This window comes from Dysidea avara, chromosome 3 (genome assembly GCF_963678975.1).
Source record: "Dysidea avara chromosome 3, odDysAvar1.4, whole genome shotgun sequence".
Taxonomy (NCBI): domain Eukaryota; kingdom Metazoa; phylum Porifera; class Demospongiae; order Dictyoceratida; family Dysideidae; genus Dysidea; species Dysidea avara.
In genome coordinates this window covers 7,801,824-7,818,971 of record NC_089274.1, presented here as the reverse complement: position 1 = coordinate 7,818,971, position 17,148 = coordinate 7,801,824, and the positions used below count along the sequence as shown (strand labels likewise).

Below are 17,148 nucleotides of genomic sequence, written 5' to 3'. Positions count from 1 at the left end.
CTTACCGCTGATTGGGTCTCTTTCAGGCCTTCAGTTTTACTTTTAAATGTCTTTCCTCCGTGAATACAGCTAAAACAGTCTGAATATACTATCTCTTCCTTGAAATTCTTGTGGGTTTCTCTCCGGCTCGGTTGTTCTCTTTCTATAGCAGCTTCAATCTTTCTGCTAGCTATCTCTCAGAATTGCACAAACCAGTTCCTTTCTCGTATCTGTGAAGTTTTTGAGAAAAAGTTGCGAACCTATCAAAACAGGACACATCAGATTCTCATTCCATCAACACCATCAAGTTCAGGATACTGTAGTTCGTGTACTAAAGCCATAGATATACTAACCCCAGGTACTATGCTAAAGCCGTATATGTTAAAACCGGATCACGTGGACCGAGCCGGGCGAATTTTTTTTTGGGCACACTTTGGACTTAGAAAATTTTCACGAAATATTTTTTCCCGGATAATGTTGTGTACGTATCCTGGATACTGACATGTTCAAGACTAGTTAGCAGTGCCCGGCAACAACGTCGTGCTCTCCGCCAGGCTGGCAGCCGCTAGAAAAGAAGGGCGAAAAAATTGAGCCAGTTTAGAAGAACTCTTAGTTTCTCCTGCCGTTTTTTCAGAAGGACTGTTCTTACCTTGTTTCTCTCACTGGCTGCCTTGCTGGCTGCCTCATCATTATGAACTGATTTGTCAGTGGCGTCTCGCATTATCTGGCAGCACAGAGCTATTCACAGGTATTGGTGAAACTGATTATGTGAGTGTGAAGCAGCTTGTGTTTTATTCTTGTGACACCACTATGTGATTCTTGTGACACCACTATGTGATTCTTGTGACACCACTATGTGATTCTTGTGACACCACTATGTGTGTGTGTGTGTCTCGTTTTTGTGCTATGTAATGTACCTATCAATGTCACGCCCCACCTACCCCAGGTCGGGAAGCAGGTGGGGATTTGTAGGGGATTTGTCACCCAAGCTCGTCCCCAGGGTAGGGGCATTTGCAACACGAATATCCGTACTTTTCCATACTGTTGTGATTCCCGGGATAATTAGTAGGGGATTCGTAACTCAAAGTTGTCCCCAGGGTTAGGGAATTTGCATTCTCGCATTTGCAAATCCCCAACAGTCCCCACCTCTGCCCAACCTGGGGTAGGTGGGGCTTGACATTGATAGGTGCATAACTGTTTGTACCTCCTGCAAGGAAGAACAGCTTAAGCCAATTGCATTGAGTTTAAACAATAAATCAAATCTGTGCGTGCGTGCGTGCGTGTGCTTGTGTGTGTGTGTGTCACTATAGGTGTTACGAATTCTCTCATGGAAGAACGGCTCTGCCGAATGTGTTGAGTTTAAATTTTTAAAAATTCTGACATTTGTAAACTTATCTGCTTTACCAGTTATAACTGAACAAGGGATGGTCACTACCTATGTATGGTCCTGTAAAACCATCTGTGACTGTGATCAAGATATTTGATCAACCTTGATTTCATCTCAGGAAAAGGGGACAAAGCTTAATTTACTGTTTTGCTAATACAAGCCACTTGATTGCCTCTTTTAAGTCAGTAGAAATTAACATCACAGTGTTGATCTCTTGGTTGATCGCTGTCGTGGATAGTTTTACAGGAGTATTATATATGTGTGAACAAGCAGTTGTGCTTTTGATGGGTTTAATAAAGAGATGTTTTGGTCCTTGGACGCTATGATATTTGTTGTATTGGAGATAACTTTGATTCAACCAGTTCTATAACTATGCTGCTGTAATCTATGGGCCTCATTATTAGGGTGACATTAACAGAGTTGAATCACTTAAACACAGAGCTTCAAAACTAGTTAGTGACTTTCATCGTTATGAAAGATTACAACCACCCACCTTAGTATACAGAAAATTTAGAGAGCCACATATCAAAAATTGAATGGTAACATGCACCAATCCTTGCAGCTTACCAGATCCACCATTTCCCATTGACATTCAATTGTACAAGCATGCAGTGCATGAAAATTTGTGAAGAAATAATTATTTTCTAAAGAATAATAATTGAACATTGGAATGCACTACCGAAACATGTTGTAATGGTTGACAATTTTAAGTGAGATTACTATAAAAATTAAAAAATGTGATTTGAATTGATCAACCATCTGTCTTAACCTTATTAAGTATTAAAGGAAGACATACAAAAGCATGATAATTATGTGTTTGTTATTTTATTGTTGTAATATCAAGTGACTACAAGTTTAAGACTGAATTGCATCACAATTCACAATATGTGACTGGATTTTGGAAAAACGATCCAAATTGCACATTAGAAGTTTCGAGATAAACGGTTTTAAAGAATTGAAGCCAGCATAACTCTCCAAGGATAGCAAGCACGCGTATGAAATTTACACAAAAGATGCATCAATCTGTTACCTTTCAAGCCACTTCCAGTACTTGTAGCTGTTTGTACAGTTTCCCACCAAATAAGATAGAAAATCTGAGCAGTTGGACGAGCGAAGTAGCATCACGAGTGCTCACAAAGGGGTGGAGGCTGGGGGGTGACGAGGAGGGCAAGAGATAGACCTCAAAATGGAGGCAGACCACGATTGGAGCCCAGACACGAGATTACAGGGCTGTGCTGGCTCCTTAGTGGCTAATATGTAGCAAAATCAACAGAGAACACGTCTGGCCAACATTATAAGGCTGTCCACCAGTAAACCACTGATTCTTATCAAACCAGGTCCTTCACAAGGCCTGAAACCGCCATTTGAGCACTCCACACCACCCAGAAAAGACGTGTGTAAAAACCAGCCTCGTGTAGTTTGAGTAGTGCTGAGGGTCAAAACTTGTAGTACGATAGTGTAGCTATCCGCTGGTGGTGTTAGTTTGATTTTGCCTGATGTGCGATTTGGATCGGTTCTGTAAAATCTGGTCACATATAATGTAATATTTTTCCCTAATTTGCCACTCAGATGTTCCTTGTACTACAGAAATGTTGCTGTTTTTATGTACATTATAGGTATATTATATTAGGTAATGATTCACTACTTTATTATGTGGTGATGATTTTGTGTGATGATCTATGATTGAGTGTAATGTTCTTAATTTGTAGGTGGATTCACATTGTTATTGTGAATGATTTACTTCTCGTCTAAATGAGGTGTGGAACAATGAGTCCGTACTATGGTAATCTTGTGAGATGACTGATCTATGTTTAATGATGAACAATTTGACTGTGAGCATTCAAGGGTAACAGCAACAACAAAAGACATGATTGAAGTTTTGCATTTAGGTGTATATTACAATAGCACCAGTGTGTGTATTGTAAAGCACCTTTACACAACTAATTTTTGTTGGCTACATGTTATTGATATCACCCTCTTTAAGAAAATGGTATATTCTTTTTGCTGGAGTGTAGCCAATCGTATTTTGCTGTACATAGAGTGTATGCTCACCTCAATATGCTAGCTGTATCCTCACACCTGAAGGCTGCATTAGTGTTAGTGTAGTAGATTTAGTGCAAGTTATTTGCTATTTTATCCAATGGTAAATTTGCAGAAGTACTTTTATTACTCCATGATTTATAAGGTAGTTGTGCTTGAAAACTTATTGTCCTTTACTGTCTAAATAATGCCTGCATGGCTGACAGCTGTAAAGAAATTACTCGTACAGTGCTTCCTGACCCCTAGGTACCAAGACATGTTCAGATAATCAAAGCCTATTTTTATACAGAGTTACTCTAATGGAATGAACGCCTTAGACAAAATACTCTAATAGAACAGACACATCTACTGTAAGTAAGTGTGTTGATAGTCGAAGGTCAGATAATCAAGTATTCACTTCTATTAGGTGTGATATATCCATTGTTGTGACAGCTATAGTGGATGCTTTATGTATGTACTAATTGTGTCACCATATCATCTCTTGTACAACTAATGATAGCCTAAAGAATTAAGGGGATAAAAAATGAAGTTGTGAAGTTTACTCCCATATACTACTGGTATCAGCTCTCAGGTGCTATAATATAAGAGCACATGTCATTCAAAATTTCCGCAATAAAAATTAATGCATCCTCGTCAATTTTATAGAGTACATCTACTGTCCTTCTTTATGCATGTATGAACTTGAAGTGCTATTGTTATTAACACTTTACAGTGACCAGCACTGAAGGTCTATTAGTGTTAGTGTCAGGTCATTTGGGTTGCATTTCAAGGGATTTAATGTGGAGCTGTACTCATGCACCATTTGAGAATGTTTTTGGTGTCTTAAGTGATATATGGAGCCACACCCACATCCTCTATGGTATTATGCCCACTTATTGGGTTTGTGTTGTTGTATGCAACAAGTCTGCATGGCATCAAGAAAAGTGCTATGCCTGCTTATGGGAGCCTGTAGACTACCATGGAACCACACCCACTTTTTGATCATTGAATATGTGTGTTTTGATACCTGTAGCTACTTGTTCATTTTCTTTTGCATACAATTCTTCCTGTTGGTCGACAACCTTGACTTAACTCTTACTCCTGAATTTAAAAAGCATTGATGGATTATCTAACTGTAGAACCTCTCTTAAAGTACCCTCCACTATAAAGAAAAATTTCTGTGGTTCCTATAGAATACAATTTAAAGGACAAACTCCCAGTAAGATTTCATCAGTTGGTCTCAAACTGTTCGTTACATACGTACGTAGTGGTTCGTTACATAGTGGTTCCAATAGATAAGTTTATATATATGTACATAATTATACCATACATACACTAGGTCATTCAACATATGCTTGACTCATACTGTACGGGAGCAGTTCTAATTACCAATAATATTAGAAATGTTCCTGTACAATAACCTGTATAAGAGATAGCACTGAGAATTTACAAATTTGTCTACAATGAAACCTCTTAAAGATTGGTAATTTTTGTCCTTTATAAAAAAGATGTACCTTAACTGTATGGTTGAGTCATATACGTAGAACTATGTACTACATTAGCCAGCAAGTAGACTGTCGGTCACTCAATTAAATGGTTAACAGTAATCACATCTGTGGATCACAATTCCTGCACAGTATGTAACATAGTTATTAGAAACTACAGTGAATTTCTTTTCTGTTTTCATCAGCTCCCACATATTTACCCATTATTGCAGATTTAACAATTATTTTGTCTGAATAACAAAAAACTTGAATATGCAGCAAAAGTACAACATTTGTATATAGGTACCTAACTAGTCTCACATGCCAGACAGTTTGTGTGGGGGCGAGAAATAAACAGTCTGATCACTGTTGTACACTTTCCATGAATAAACTGACATGCAATTAGATTACATCACGCTATTGTTTTGTGGCAAGGATGAATCGTGCCAGTCACGTCTGAGCAAGCTGAGGTAAATTTTGTGGCAAGGATGAATCATGCCAGTCACGTCTGAGCAAGCTGAGGCAAAAATTGTACTGGTAATGTCATGATGTATTTGAAACATTGCTGAAGGTCTTCCTCGACAATTCCACTACTTCACAAATCCAATGATTATAAGAGCTCTGTACAAGGGGAACAAATATCCTAAGCCTATGGCATTGTTAAACTTCAGTCATTTATTACAGTAAGAATTTGAATAATTGGTGTTTGTTTTATAGAGCCCGCAAGGCAATCTGATTGGCTCTGCCAACATTCCACAGTGGTCACAGAATGTGTGCAACAGTGACTAGAAGCTTATTTGCCACCCCCACACAAACCGTCTGGCATGGAGACTAGTTGGAACAATGAGTCCTTATTCTCACAGTGATTGCATAAAGATGAGATGACTTCGATCCAATAAGCATTTCTTGGCATTCTGTAGTGTGTTAGGTTACCTCACTAGACGTTGAATTCCCTAGCCAGTTGCTTGCAATATCTGAGTTTCCACCTACAAATAAGAACATCATACCCAATACACACAACATCACACAAAATCATGACCACGTTACCACATAATAAAGTGGTGATGAAAATTAAAATATCTATAATGCACCTATCAATGTATTTACAGGGAGAATTGACACAAAACTGTTGCCGCACTATAGGACATTAATTTTGATAATCATTCATTAAGCACACAAGTATACTTTTTCTTGTAACTTGTCATATCTCTGTGTGGATAAGTGAGGATTTGACACAATAGGTTTGCCCTTCTATGGGTCATTTGACATTCAGCTGTTTGAAATCCCCATATATGCCCAAGGGCAGGATAGTAGGGTAATACATTGATAGGTGAATTAACGTATATAACAGTAGCATCTCTATAGGGCAAGGAACATCTCTAAGTAGCGAAATGTTATTTTCTATTGGGGTCACTACAAATATCAGCCACTTAATTGTTACTACAATAGAATAGCAAATAATTTTTCATATTTCTTTCTGAGAAAGTAGAATTTGGTAATACTAATAAGATGACAAAAACCACAACTGACGTTTAGCAACATAATATAGTTCCAATACTCAGTAGGACCATCTGCACAGTCGTAGATGGTTTTACAGAACCACACATAGGTAGTGACCATCCCTTGTTCAGTTATAACTGGTACAACAGATAAAAACAAACAAGTTATCTAATGTCAGATTTTAAAAAAAATATTTAAACTCAACACATTCGACAGAGCCGTTCTTCCATGAGAGAATTCATAACACCTATAGTGACACTGACACTGACACACACGCACTTGATTTATTGTTTAACCTCAATACAATCGGCTTAAGTTATTCTTCCTTGCAGGAGATACAAACAGTTTAATACATAGCACAAAAACGAGACACACACAGTGGTGTCAAGAATAAAACACAAGCTGCTTCACACTCACATAATCAGTTTCACCAACCTGTGAATAGCTCTGTGCTGCCAGGTAATGCGAGACGCCACTGACAAGTCAGTTCATAGTGATGAGGCAGCCAGCAAGGCAGCCAGCGAGGCAGCCAGTGAGAGAAACAAGGTAAGAACAGTCCTTCTGAAAAAATGGCAGGAGGAAAGAGTTCTTCTAAACTGGCTCAATTTTTTCGCCCTTCTTTTCTAGCGGCTGCCAGCCTGGCGGAGAACACGACGTTGTTGGCCCTGCTAACTAGTCGGCTTCAACATGTCAGTATCCAGGATACGTACACAACATTATCCGGAAAAAAATATTTCGTGAAAATTTTCTAAGTCCAAAGTGTGCCCAAAAAAAAAATTCGCCCGAGCCGGACGAATAGCCTGGTAAAATCGGCGTCCGGAACCGGACGAATAGCCACTTTTTTTTTTTTTTTTTTTATCCCGGGCTTGATGGACTGCCCTTGCCTACCACCCCCAGCACATAAATGGCCTGTGCTGGACAAACCGGGACTTTCTTAGTCCACGGCAAACTGAGACTCTGCCCGAATCAGCTCCACAATTGGGGGAGTCTTAACATAGTGACCGATGGATGAGCGGGCTCCACGGATGCATTGTATGGAGGACCGCAAGAGAGAAAAAGATAGACAGCACCTTAACCACCCCATGACAACAGAGTAATCATCACCCCACTTATTTGAAAGTTGATGAGCCAAGCGTTGATCATTAGAATGTCGTTGGAGTTGTTAGAAGTCAAGCAGGGGGCGTTAGGTTCTTCCTCCTCGTCAACCCGCGCGACGGATGAGGGACTTTCCTCCCGGAGAATTGAACTCTGTGGATCCAAACTGGCCCTCGAGCTGGCCTGGAGTGTCGCATTTGGTTCAAAACGACAACGACGCCTGCCCATCTCATCACGATATTAAAGACACCAGAAACTTGGATATGGGCTGGTCTTGGTAGCGAATGGTTGTCTTCCAGTTCTTAGAAGAAGCTTTACCCGCTTTGCGTTGAAGGTCACATGGAGTCAAAAGGTCCCCATTGAGCCGAACACAACGACTGGTGCTACTGGACAGTTCCTTGGTTATCAACTTCGCTTGCAAAGTCCCACATACTATGTCGACGAATAGCCACTACGTTTTCATAAAGCATCGCTCTATTGTGGACCACACATCTATTGTGGACCACACACCCAAGAACAGTTGTTCTGTAGTAAAAACAAACAAGCACCAGGAGCGTACCTCGGGGCGTACGCAGGAATTTTGAAAAGGAGTTTCCACCACAGCTAGCTAAGTGACTGTTATATTAGAGTATCTCGATCTTTTCACCGAAATCATAATTCAGAACAATGTTATAAGTGTTGCTATCATGTGAGAAACTATTATATAACCAAGATAATAGTTTAAAATGTGTCCTGTTCCATGACAGATTCAGGGCCATATTCTGGAAACCTGAAGTTTCAATTTCTTAATGTTTCAAGTACTGTATAAAATCCAAAGGGGTTTCCTGAAACCCCTGGAAACCCCCCACCGTACACCCCTGAGCACAATTAGTTGTATTGCTAACACAGCACAGTTGTTGAAATTATTTATTCCTGCTTGGTTTAAAGCAGGTTTTGTAATTTGTTCCGCCCACGCATTTAAAACTTTAATGACAATTCAGTAGGGATGCGGCGATTATGCCGGCATAGTTTCGGGCATAATATGTATGTGTGGGAATCAGAAATTATGCTAGAATTTTGAGGTGATTATAAAGCTTTAACAGTAGGAAAATCTGCAGATTGCACAATTCCTTTAGAAAAGATCGAGATACTCTAATAGAGCAGTCAGAAATTCTAATAGAGCAGTCACTGAATATTATTTACTCCAATAAAGCAGCCACATTGGAACGAAATACTCTAATACAGCAACCAGCTAAAGAATTCAAGACCATTTGAAGCTTAAAAAATGGCCTGATACAGCAAAGAACTGGCATTATTAGCCAATTATGGTGGCATAATTTTGAGAATAATGGGCAATTCTCAAAAGCATAATAGGTGATTTTTTGAGCACTGCTCAAAAGCATAATGCTCAACTTTTGCAGCATAATAGCCTCATGCCTACAATTCAGGTGAATTTTGTGCCAAGACCAAGCGGCACCAAAATTCACCTGAATTGTCATTATTAATTTTTTTACCATAAACCTACCATCACAGCCATTTCTTGGCCGCCACCTTGGATTTCACATCTTTTTTCACCATAGCCTTTTTGAGGGCCGCACTCTTTCTTTACAGCTTGGCTGTTTGGATTAAATATATATATCAACACGTACATGCAGTATATACAATTATTGTAGGTAATATCTGTTACATGTATCAGGCAAATGCCTTGTGGCCATTGTATAAGTGATATATACCACTCAGGCATGCTCACCTAATAAGGCAGACCTGCTTACACCACATTCCTTTCATACAAAGGTTTGTAAACATCGATTGTGGGTTTACATTGTCACTTTATGTGGGCACAAAAAAGAAATGATTGTGGGTTTCGCTGGTTGTAGTGATACCATTCTAACCAAATAACCACTTTGTGGATGCCTGAAGTAACCAAAGGTGCTAAAATAAGTGCTTAGGAGTATAGGTTGAGAATCTCTGCATCATCTTGTCATGTGGTTAAAATGTTCTATGTAGAAAAACAATCTCCATATTGCGAAAACGACTATTAATAATTGAATTTTGCAACTCAATTATTTTTCCTTCAAGTAAATGCTTAGCCTAACTAAACCAACATGCTAAACTCAAACCCACAATGCAAAACTTTAAGCAGCTCAAAATAAAGAATCAAAGGAAACTAATGCTTTGCAACTGCCTCAGTGTCAAAGGCAGTTGTGGTCAGGGCAATACATAATATAGTCTTGTGGTTTCCTTTGATCTGAGGTGTCAAAGTGGTATATAGAGGACTTGCAGCGTGACGTAAATCGTCGTAATTGCTAAGCAACCGTAGCTGTCGGCCATGTTTCGGGACAGCGTTTTGGCTGAAAGGCGCTTTCTCAGGATTTGGTACAGGCTGTAATGAAGCGAATCAGTGTTGAGTTGTGTTGTAAATACCACCAAGCTCGTTAAAAAAGGCGAAGAAGTTAGAATCGGTGAGAAATGTATCGAAATTTAATTAGCCACCTATTTCACGAAGCTACTGATAAGATCTTCTATTTCGAAACCAGCCCCGATTCCCAGTGCCACTATACCCAGGGCTTAGTGAATGAATCTCGTTACCTTCATTCTGACCCAATATGCGCCATACAAAGTTGTCCCGAAACATGTCCGCCTATAACCGTTGCTTCATGCGCGTTCACGCGTGCAAGTCCTCTATTTTATCAAACCTGGAGTAACAGTAACCTAGCTGTTAATGTCATATGATCCGGCTCATTTTAGTCTGAGATTGTCACTCCAACTGTACTTTACAAAGTAAGATGAAGTCTCTTGTGTAACCTTCCTTCTATGTTTCAAAATGCAATACATACATTAGCTATATACTCCATTCATCATGTAAAAGAAACTGCAAGAAGTATAGGTGTTTTACTAGTGAATACAAAGCCAAAAGGTACTTTTAATATATTTAAAAATAATTAATTAGGTACTTCCTAATACTATGTTCTCTTGTTTGTCAACAGGCCTATACAAGGAAATCTGTGTGCTTTTAGTATGTGATCAATTCATTATAGAAACTCTATCATAACCTCTAGACTACATTGCACAGTGTGTTGTTGCCTATACGCCACTACATGAAAGACTTCAGTATTGTGACTATTTAAATGACCACAATACGCTGACCACAGCATGATACTGTATATATGTAGTTCCAAAAGCTGACTTATTTAGTAATCATCTATATAGGTTCCATATTATTTTCAAAATTACAATATACTGTATCAGAGTATCTTAATGATAATCATTGCCATAATATTATAGGATTATCCTATTCAAGTACATGTGTACCACTGAAAATGCTAACTTCACAGCATTCAAATTTCAAAACTTTCCTGGGGAGCATGCACCCAGACCCTCCTAGTATTGGTTTGTACACTAAAGTACAGCTAATGATTTTAAAACACTTGTAACTTACAGCCACCCCACATGACTTCCCCCCCCTACTTTTGAGTACTGTTCTCCACCCCTGATTTGAACCTCAGGTCACCTGAATGTGACTGTGACACACACTCATACAGTCACAATTCTGCTGCCTTACTAAACATCTCAACAAACTTTCACAGTATATGCACAACATGGGCATAGGAAGATATTTAACTTATGCATGGGTTCCCAGTGGAAAAGCTGAAGACCAAAAAAAAAAGAAAGAAGGGTCTCAAGCTCTGCATATTCTATTGCTGATAATCAAAATCAATATTTATAACTTCATAGTTGACTGCACTACTTCTCTGAATGAATACTGTGACTGCTTTATTAGAGTCATGGACTGCTCTATTGAGTATCTCAATCGTTTCAGTAATATATAGTACAGTGTGCTGACACCCGTTAGTTACGCCACTGGAAATATTTATGGGTGCCCAAGCACCCATGGCACCTATGCTTCCTACACACCGCACAACATGTATTTAAAAAATTATAGTTCAATAGCTATACCCCTACCAGTACCTCACATAAAAGTGCACACATAAAAGTACACAAAATTAAATATCAAACAAGCTGTGGATTAGATGTATTGTATGTCAAAGAAGCCATGTATGCCGTAATGGAATCTTTGTACTAGCTATGGCTGCTCAGGCCTTTTGTACCATGAAGTGATAATGTTAAACACAGGCCCATACACAGGATGGGGATTCTAAAGACGATTCCAGATGGGTCTGAGGGCTGTGCCCCCAGATGCTGAGAAAGATTTAATATTCAATGTCCTGAGAATAGGCTTAAATGCAGAAATGCATGTACAGATTAAATAAACTTCTCACACATTGACACAAATCCCTCTCAACATGGGCCCAATGCACATTGATTCAAACAAGGGATTGTAGTGTATGTGCACTACATCATTTCTAAGACTGCTCAGGGTCCTACAAGCTAAGCCTTACATTTCACCATTGTCCCAAGCCATACATTAAAGATTAATTAAATATAAAAACAGCAGACTCACACTCTTGGCACTGACTTTAGAATTCATATCATTGAATGCAGCTAGCCAGGCTTACTTGTGTTATAGTTAACAGTCTAGCAGTCACAGTGTCCATCCAGTCTGGTGTTCTATTCTGGGCTCTTATAAGAAAATTAGCTACGATTGGAATTTTGGACAACATGCACCTGTAGGCAACATGTACCCACAGCCAGGGAAAACATACATCACACATTACGTGTATTACCATGCATACACACAAATTATACATATATTATTACAGCTATACATGAATTAATCGAAATATAGTCGCTAGCTCTAGCCTGAGTCAAAAACAGCAGCCCCTGGAAGCCACACAGAGAAGCCATGGAAGGTAGATTGAATGCTATAGCACATAGATTGTAGATGTTTACAGCAAAAATAAAATTTCCAGTTTCTAGGGTTGAATCCCTCCCTGGGCATGGGCCTGACCTTAAGCAGACCCATCCAGAAGGCCCTCCAAGCTTTTCTGCGCTTTACTGACATAAGGCTGCTGTATAAAATATTATTTTTATAGGCTTCTTGGCCCTAGCTGTGGTAAACACCTCTGTCTTCTGTGTTGGTATCTAAAGGTACAGGAAATGGTTCGTGCTTTATGATTTTACTATTCTTATTCAGTCACATAACCATGAAGGTATGCAATTAAGTAGCAGCACAATTATAGTTATTGTGTGACATTTGTTCATGATGCACAATGTGGTAAAAACTTTTGGACTTCATGGCACGTGCCCTAATTGATTCTGGATGTTTTGTACAAGTACAATTGTTGTTGTAGTAGTATGTGTAAGTCATCACTGCTAATAGAGTTCATTTGTAGCCAACCCATTATAAAACCCTTATACCATATACACTACATTAATACACACACCTTCAACATGGAACTAATGTTTTAAAATGCTACTAGAATAAAACAGTGCACATACAACTATTTTGGATACTGTTCATCATAACACTAGTCTGAAGATAGTACGGTGTTCAATATTTAATACGGTTGAAGGCCTTGTTCTTTACCCTCTCATCTCGCATGGCAGGCATGAGCCCTTTCTCGAAAACAATACTCATCAGTGAGTCAACATCTTCAACATTTGGGTACTGGCGCAAAGCCCATTTGATGTAAACAAGGAATTCTTTCCAGTCAACATAATTATCCTTATCTATGTCAAGTGCACGAATGGCCTTTTTCGTGGTCACACATCGGTAGCACCCAAAATACGGCTGCATAAAACCATGGTAGAAATTATCAAACTGCAAGCGGCCATCATTTTGTTCCTTATCTCTCTTGTCCCATTTGTCCCACTCTTCCCGTATCTCATCAATGAGCTGTTTGTGGTATGATGACTTGACTTCTACTTGAGCAATCGCATCAGCCATTTTTTCCGTAAGCTTTCCTCCAGCACGATCAAATAAGAGAGCAAGACCGGCTGTACTGTTGTACTCTTCTTTTCGACCATTGCGAACATCCAAAAGCATCTGTTCTTTCATCTTCATGGCTATTTCTTCGGTGAAATGTGGACTCTTGCCATACAAATTCTCCATCCGATCTACAATCATGTCTGTTGTCGCAAGTGTAGTTATTCGATTAGGTGCTTCACACCCAAAAAATTTAGCCATGTCAAAATCACCAATACCCAAGAAGCCAAATACTAAATCAGTAGCACGTTCTCCATAAAGCACTTGCTTGGGATGCGGCTCTCTCCCAGTTGTAATCCTGGTAACTTCTTTGGCAGCATTCCTCAATTCAACGCAGTTGTAATTCTCCAGGACTTTGGTGTTTCCAAGCCGAATTAGGTTCATCATGGTGATGGATGAGCAAGCGTGACCCAAAGCAGCACCTTCTTCACACAGGCTGGCCCACACACCATCTGCACCACCAGCAAGACAATCAAGCTGTGAGGCTGTCTGGAGATCCCACTTCTGGTGAATGTGCACAAGTATTTTCCCATCATTCCAGCCATTAGCTGTCATGGTCCTCCTCATGCTGGCTGTCCACGCTTCTAATTCTTCTGGTAGGTATTCCCCAAAGGGATCTTCAAAGCAAAGAGCAAAGGGTCGGTGCTCAACTGGAAGCTTGGAGAGGAAACGGACCACATAAAGTAGGCGATCAGGAGCAACAGTCATGCAAAACGGAAGGTCACGAAAGTTGAACAAGATCCGCGCATCCTTGGTAATGTTGTCGTATGTCCACTTCATCCACTTGTAGATCATCTGGCACATGTCATCGACGGTAAACTTCGTATCCCACTCAACATCTTCATTAGCCAGGTCCATTTCGAAAAACGTGTTCGGTATGTTTAAGTCATGGTTCTTTTGCAGGGATACAGGAATTGTCTCGGTGTCGTAGCGACCATCTTTGACTCCTTCAGTAACTTCTGAAAAGGAGTAAAAATTTGTGAAATCTTCACCTTTATCCTTGAGATACTTCACGAAATCATCGTCTACTCGGGTCATGTGTGAAAACGAAGCAATGGTGATATGCTTTATGCCAACTTTCCGCACTTGTTCCAAGATTTGGATTTTGTTTTCCAAGGTGTGGCTACGCAGCTGGCCGACCGTGCTCTCGCGGATGGAATTGTCCAGCACAAAGAAATCCAAGTTCTGCAGCTTTTCGCGCTTTTGAATTTTAACATCGCTTATGTCCTTTTGGACGCGAGCAACCTCAGCCTTGATTTCATCCATCTCTTCGTTGATTTCTGTAATGTTAATACGGCGGCACTAAACAGTTACAAGCCAACAATTTAGCTATCAGCTGCAGTGACTACAGAGCTGCAGTGACTGTAGTCACTGCAGCATTTTGTTCATATTTATAGTTTCTATTCAGGTGGGCGAATGAAATAAAACATGGAAAAACTACTCCGTAAACTTCCGTAAATTCGCGCTACATTTCTTGCACAACTTGTGATGCATGTCAAATACGGTAGTTTAGTTTATTAGCTACAATAATTAAGGTAGCTAAGTGCGGATAATTCGGTTTTCACATTATGACACCATTGAGCTTACTGTTCTGGGCCACTATTTACCATCATCATTAACCGGCAGCACTGTATAATACTATGAATCTCTTTGATCAGTCAATCTCTAAGTCACATGTAGGAAGCTCCTTGACGAAGCAGCAGGGATTGCAATCTCAGCATCCAGGAAGATATTTCTGACAAGAGACTGTCCAGAATGGACAAACAATTTATTCTTTTTTATTGTATAATTTCCTTGCCACTCTCATTTTTTGGCATTTGCCATATGTGGTCACGTGAGTCTAAGAACACACCACACTTTATTTATTTTTGTATTGTTCATGCCTTTTTCATCAATAATGATGGTTTCTCTCTTATATGAAGCTTAGGCTGAATTAACATTTGTCACAGTTCTAGCTAGCTACTGCCTGCTATTTTTGCATGCATAGGGATTTTTCAATGAAAAGAACCAGAGAAGAATTTTCTTTCAAGGATAACATTTCTTAGCTATAACTCAGTTCACCTGGTACCCCATGACGGATTTTTAGAAGAGGTTGAAATGACTGTACATATAGCTTGTCATATATGAATGATACATAGCTATGTGTGTAATTACTCAACATGGCATTTAAAATTGGCATCATCAATCAGTATGAAGTCCTTTTGTTGAATTCATGATGAAAAATATGCATAATGTAGTTTGTTTCTTAGCTAGGAAAGCTTAGGTAGCTTAATAAAAGGGCATAATTTATCAATATCAATTCATGCATTAGATTTGTACTTTATATCGATACTGAGGTGTCAAGGTTGAACGTGTGTCAGTAATAATTATGTTGTATTAGCAGGTAGGTATAACAAGTTGCAACAGGCTGTCAAGATTGGCATAGTACGTTTTGTGTGGAACATTGCATGCACTTTAAATTTGTATATATATACAACTCTTCTTTTTGACAATAGTGATAATAATACTAATACATGCGCAAGATTCCATGTGCTGACTTAGTTACAGCTATTAAACTAACAGTGAACTGAACCTTGGCTTCCTAAGTATAAATTGAGGTATATAGTAAAGATTGACTGTGCCATAGCATATACTTCTTTGCTTGGGATTCCTTCAGATGTGTAAAATGTTCACACAGGCAGAACAAGGTAATGTGATGATTGCACACTGAGAGAACAAAGAAATGTGATGATTGAAACAATCTTCACCTATGGAGAATACTACAAATTACAGAGTTTTACAGAAAGAATCCCTTTGAATTTCTCAGGATCATTTTTTACAGGCCTATGCAGTGTTAGACACTCTCCCTCCACTATTATTAACTCTTGGTATTAAGTTTGCTAACAAAGTTGTAATAAGTTCCATAGTCTGATTGAGGTTGGGAGGAAAGAATGATAGTAACAATTCAATCTTGCAGGTAGACTGATAAATCTCTTTAGATGACTCCGTGTGCCTGATGTCATTGGCTGGATATGTTGTGAGAAATTGATAGAAATTAGATTGTTTATAATTTTATAGAACACATGCTTTGAGGTTATGGTGTGATGTTAACACTTGTCAGCAGGGGAAATTTGTGATAGAATACTCCAAATCTCACATCAGAAGTTTCAAGATCCATTATAACTTGCCAAGGGAAGTGAGCACACACACCAGATATTTATAGCTACATTGTCTACAATCCACTATTATACCTTAAGTGCAAATCATTTGAATATATCCAAGGTTTGCTGAAAAGTACACAACAAAACCTGTCCTTCGTGATCACTAAGTGAACAAGTGGGAAAAAGACCGACGTGATGCGATTATTATAGTTGTCAGCTGCTAGGCCCGGAAAGTTGATGTTACAGTTGTGATATACTAATTAGTCATGCAGTGAATCAGGTTTTTTTTTATATTGTGGGGAAAAATCAAAGGCTTAACTTGATGCAGCCAACCTTGTGGTTTGAGTACCAGTTTTATTTGCGGAGATGGTTGAGTTGACTAGGACCAACCTCCAGTGGCTAAAAAAAATTAGCCCAAATCTGAGACCGGGGGGGGGGGGGGGATGGTTGTAGTACATATAAATAAAATTTTCTTTTGTATTTGAATCACATATTTTGTGCTCTATATTGTCACGACTGTTGTGTAGCAAAATGTCAGTGAAGGGAATGATTGAAGGGATTTCAGGGTAGCGTGGGAGTATATTTACCTATAGTTCAAACACAATTGTGACAAGATTGAATCTGGAAGCAATTTGATATAAGTGACTGAGATCTGGAATTAGGAAATAGCAAACAAAC

At 39.2% G+C, this 17,148-nt stretch overlaps 1 protein-coding gene and 2 long non-coding RNA genes across 3 annotated transcripts; 1 reads left to right on the top strand and 2 right to left on the bottom strand.

The window, feature by feature from the left end:
* Positions 1 to 394: 394 nt before the first annotated feature.
* LOC136251694 (uncharacterized) lies at positions 395 to 3,354 on the top strand. The gene is made up of 2 exons (XR_010699155.1): positions 395 to 747; positions 3,076 to 3,354. It is a non-coding gene; the product is annotated as an uncharacterized lncRNA (long non-coding RNA).
* A 1,749-nt stretch (positions 3,355 to 5,103) lies between these two features.
* On the bottom strand, positions 5,104 to 7,154 carry LOC136251693 (uncharacterized). The gene is made up of 2 exons (XR_010699154.1): positions 6,805 to 7,154; positions 5,104 to 5,855 (listed from the first exon to the last, which is right to left on the bottom strand). It is a non-coding gene; the product is annotated as an uncharacterized lncRNA (long non-coding RNA).
* A 5,648-nt stretch (positions 7,155 to 12,802) lies between these two features.
* Positions 12,803 to 14,712, bottom strand: LOC136249197 (uncharacterized). The gene has a single exon (XM_066041152.1). It carries the CDS (start codon positions 14,594 to 14,596, stop codon positions 12,896 to 12,898), a length of 1,701 nt encoding a protein of 566 aa, XP_065897224.1. The 5' UTR covers positions 14,597 to 14,712; the 3' UTR covers positions 12,803 to 12,895.
* Positions 14,713 to 17,148: the final 2,436 nt, after the last annotated feature.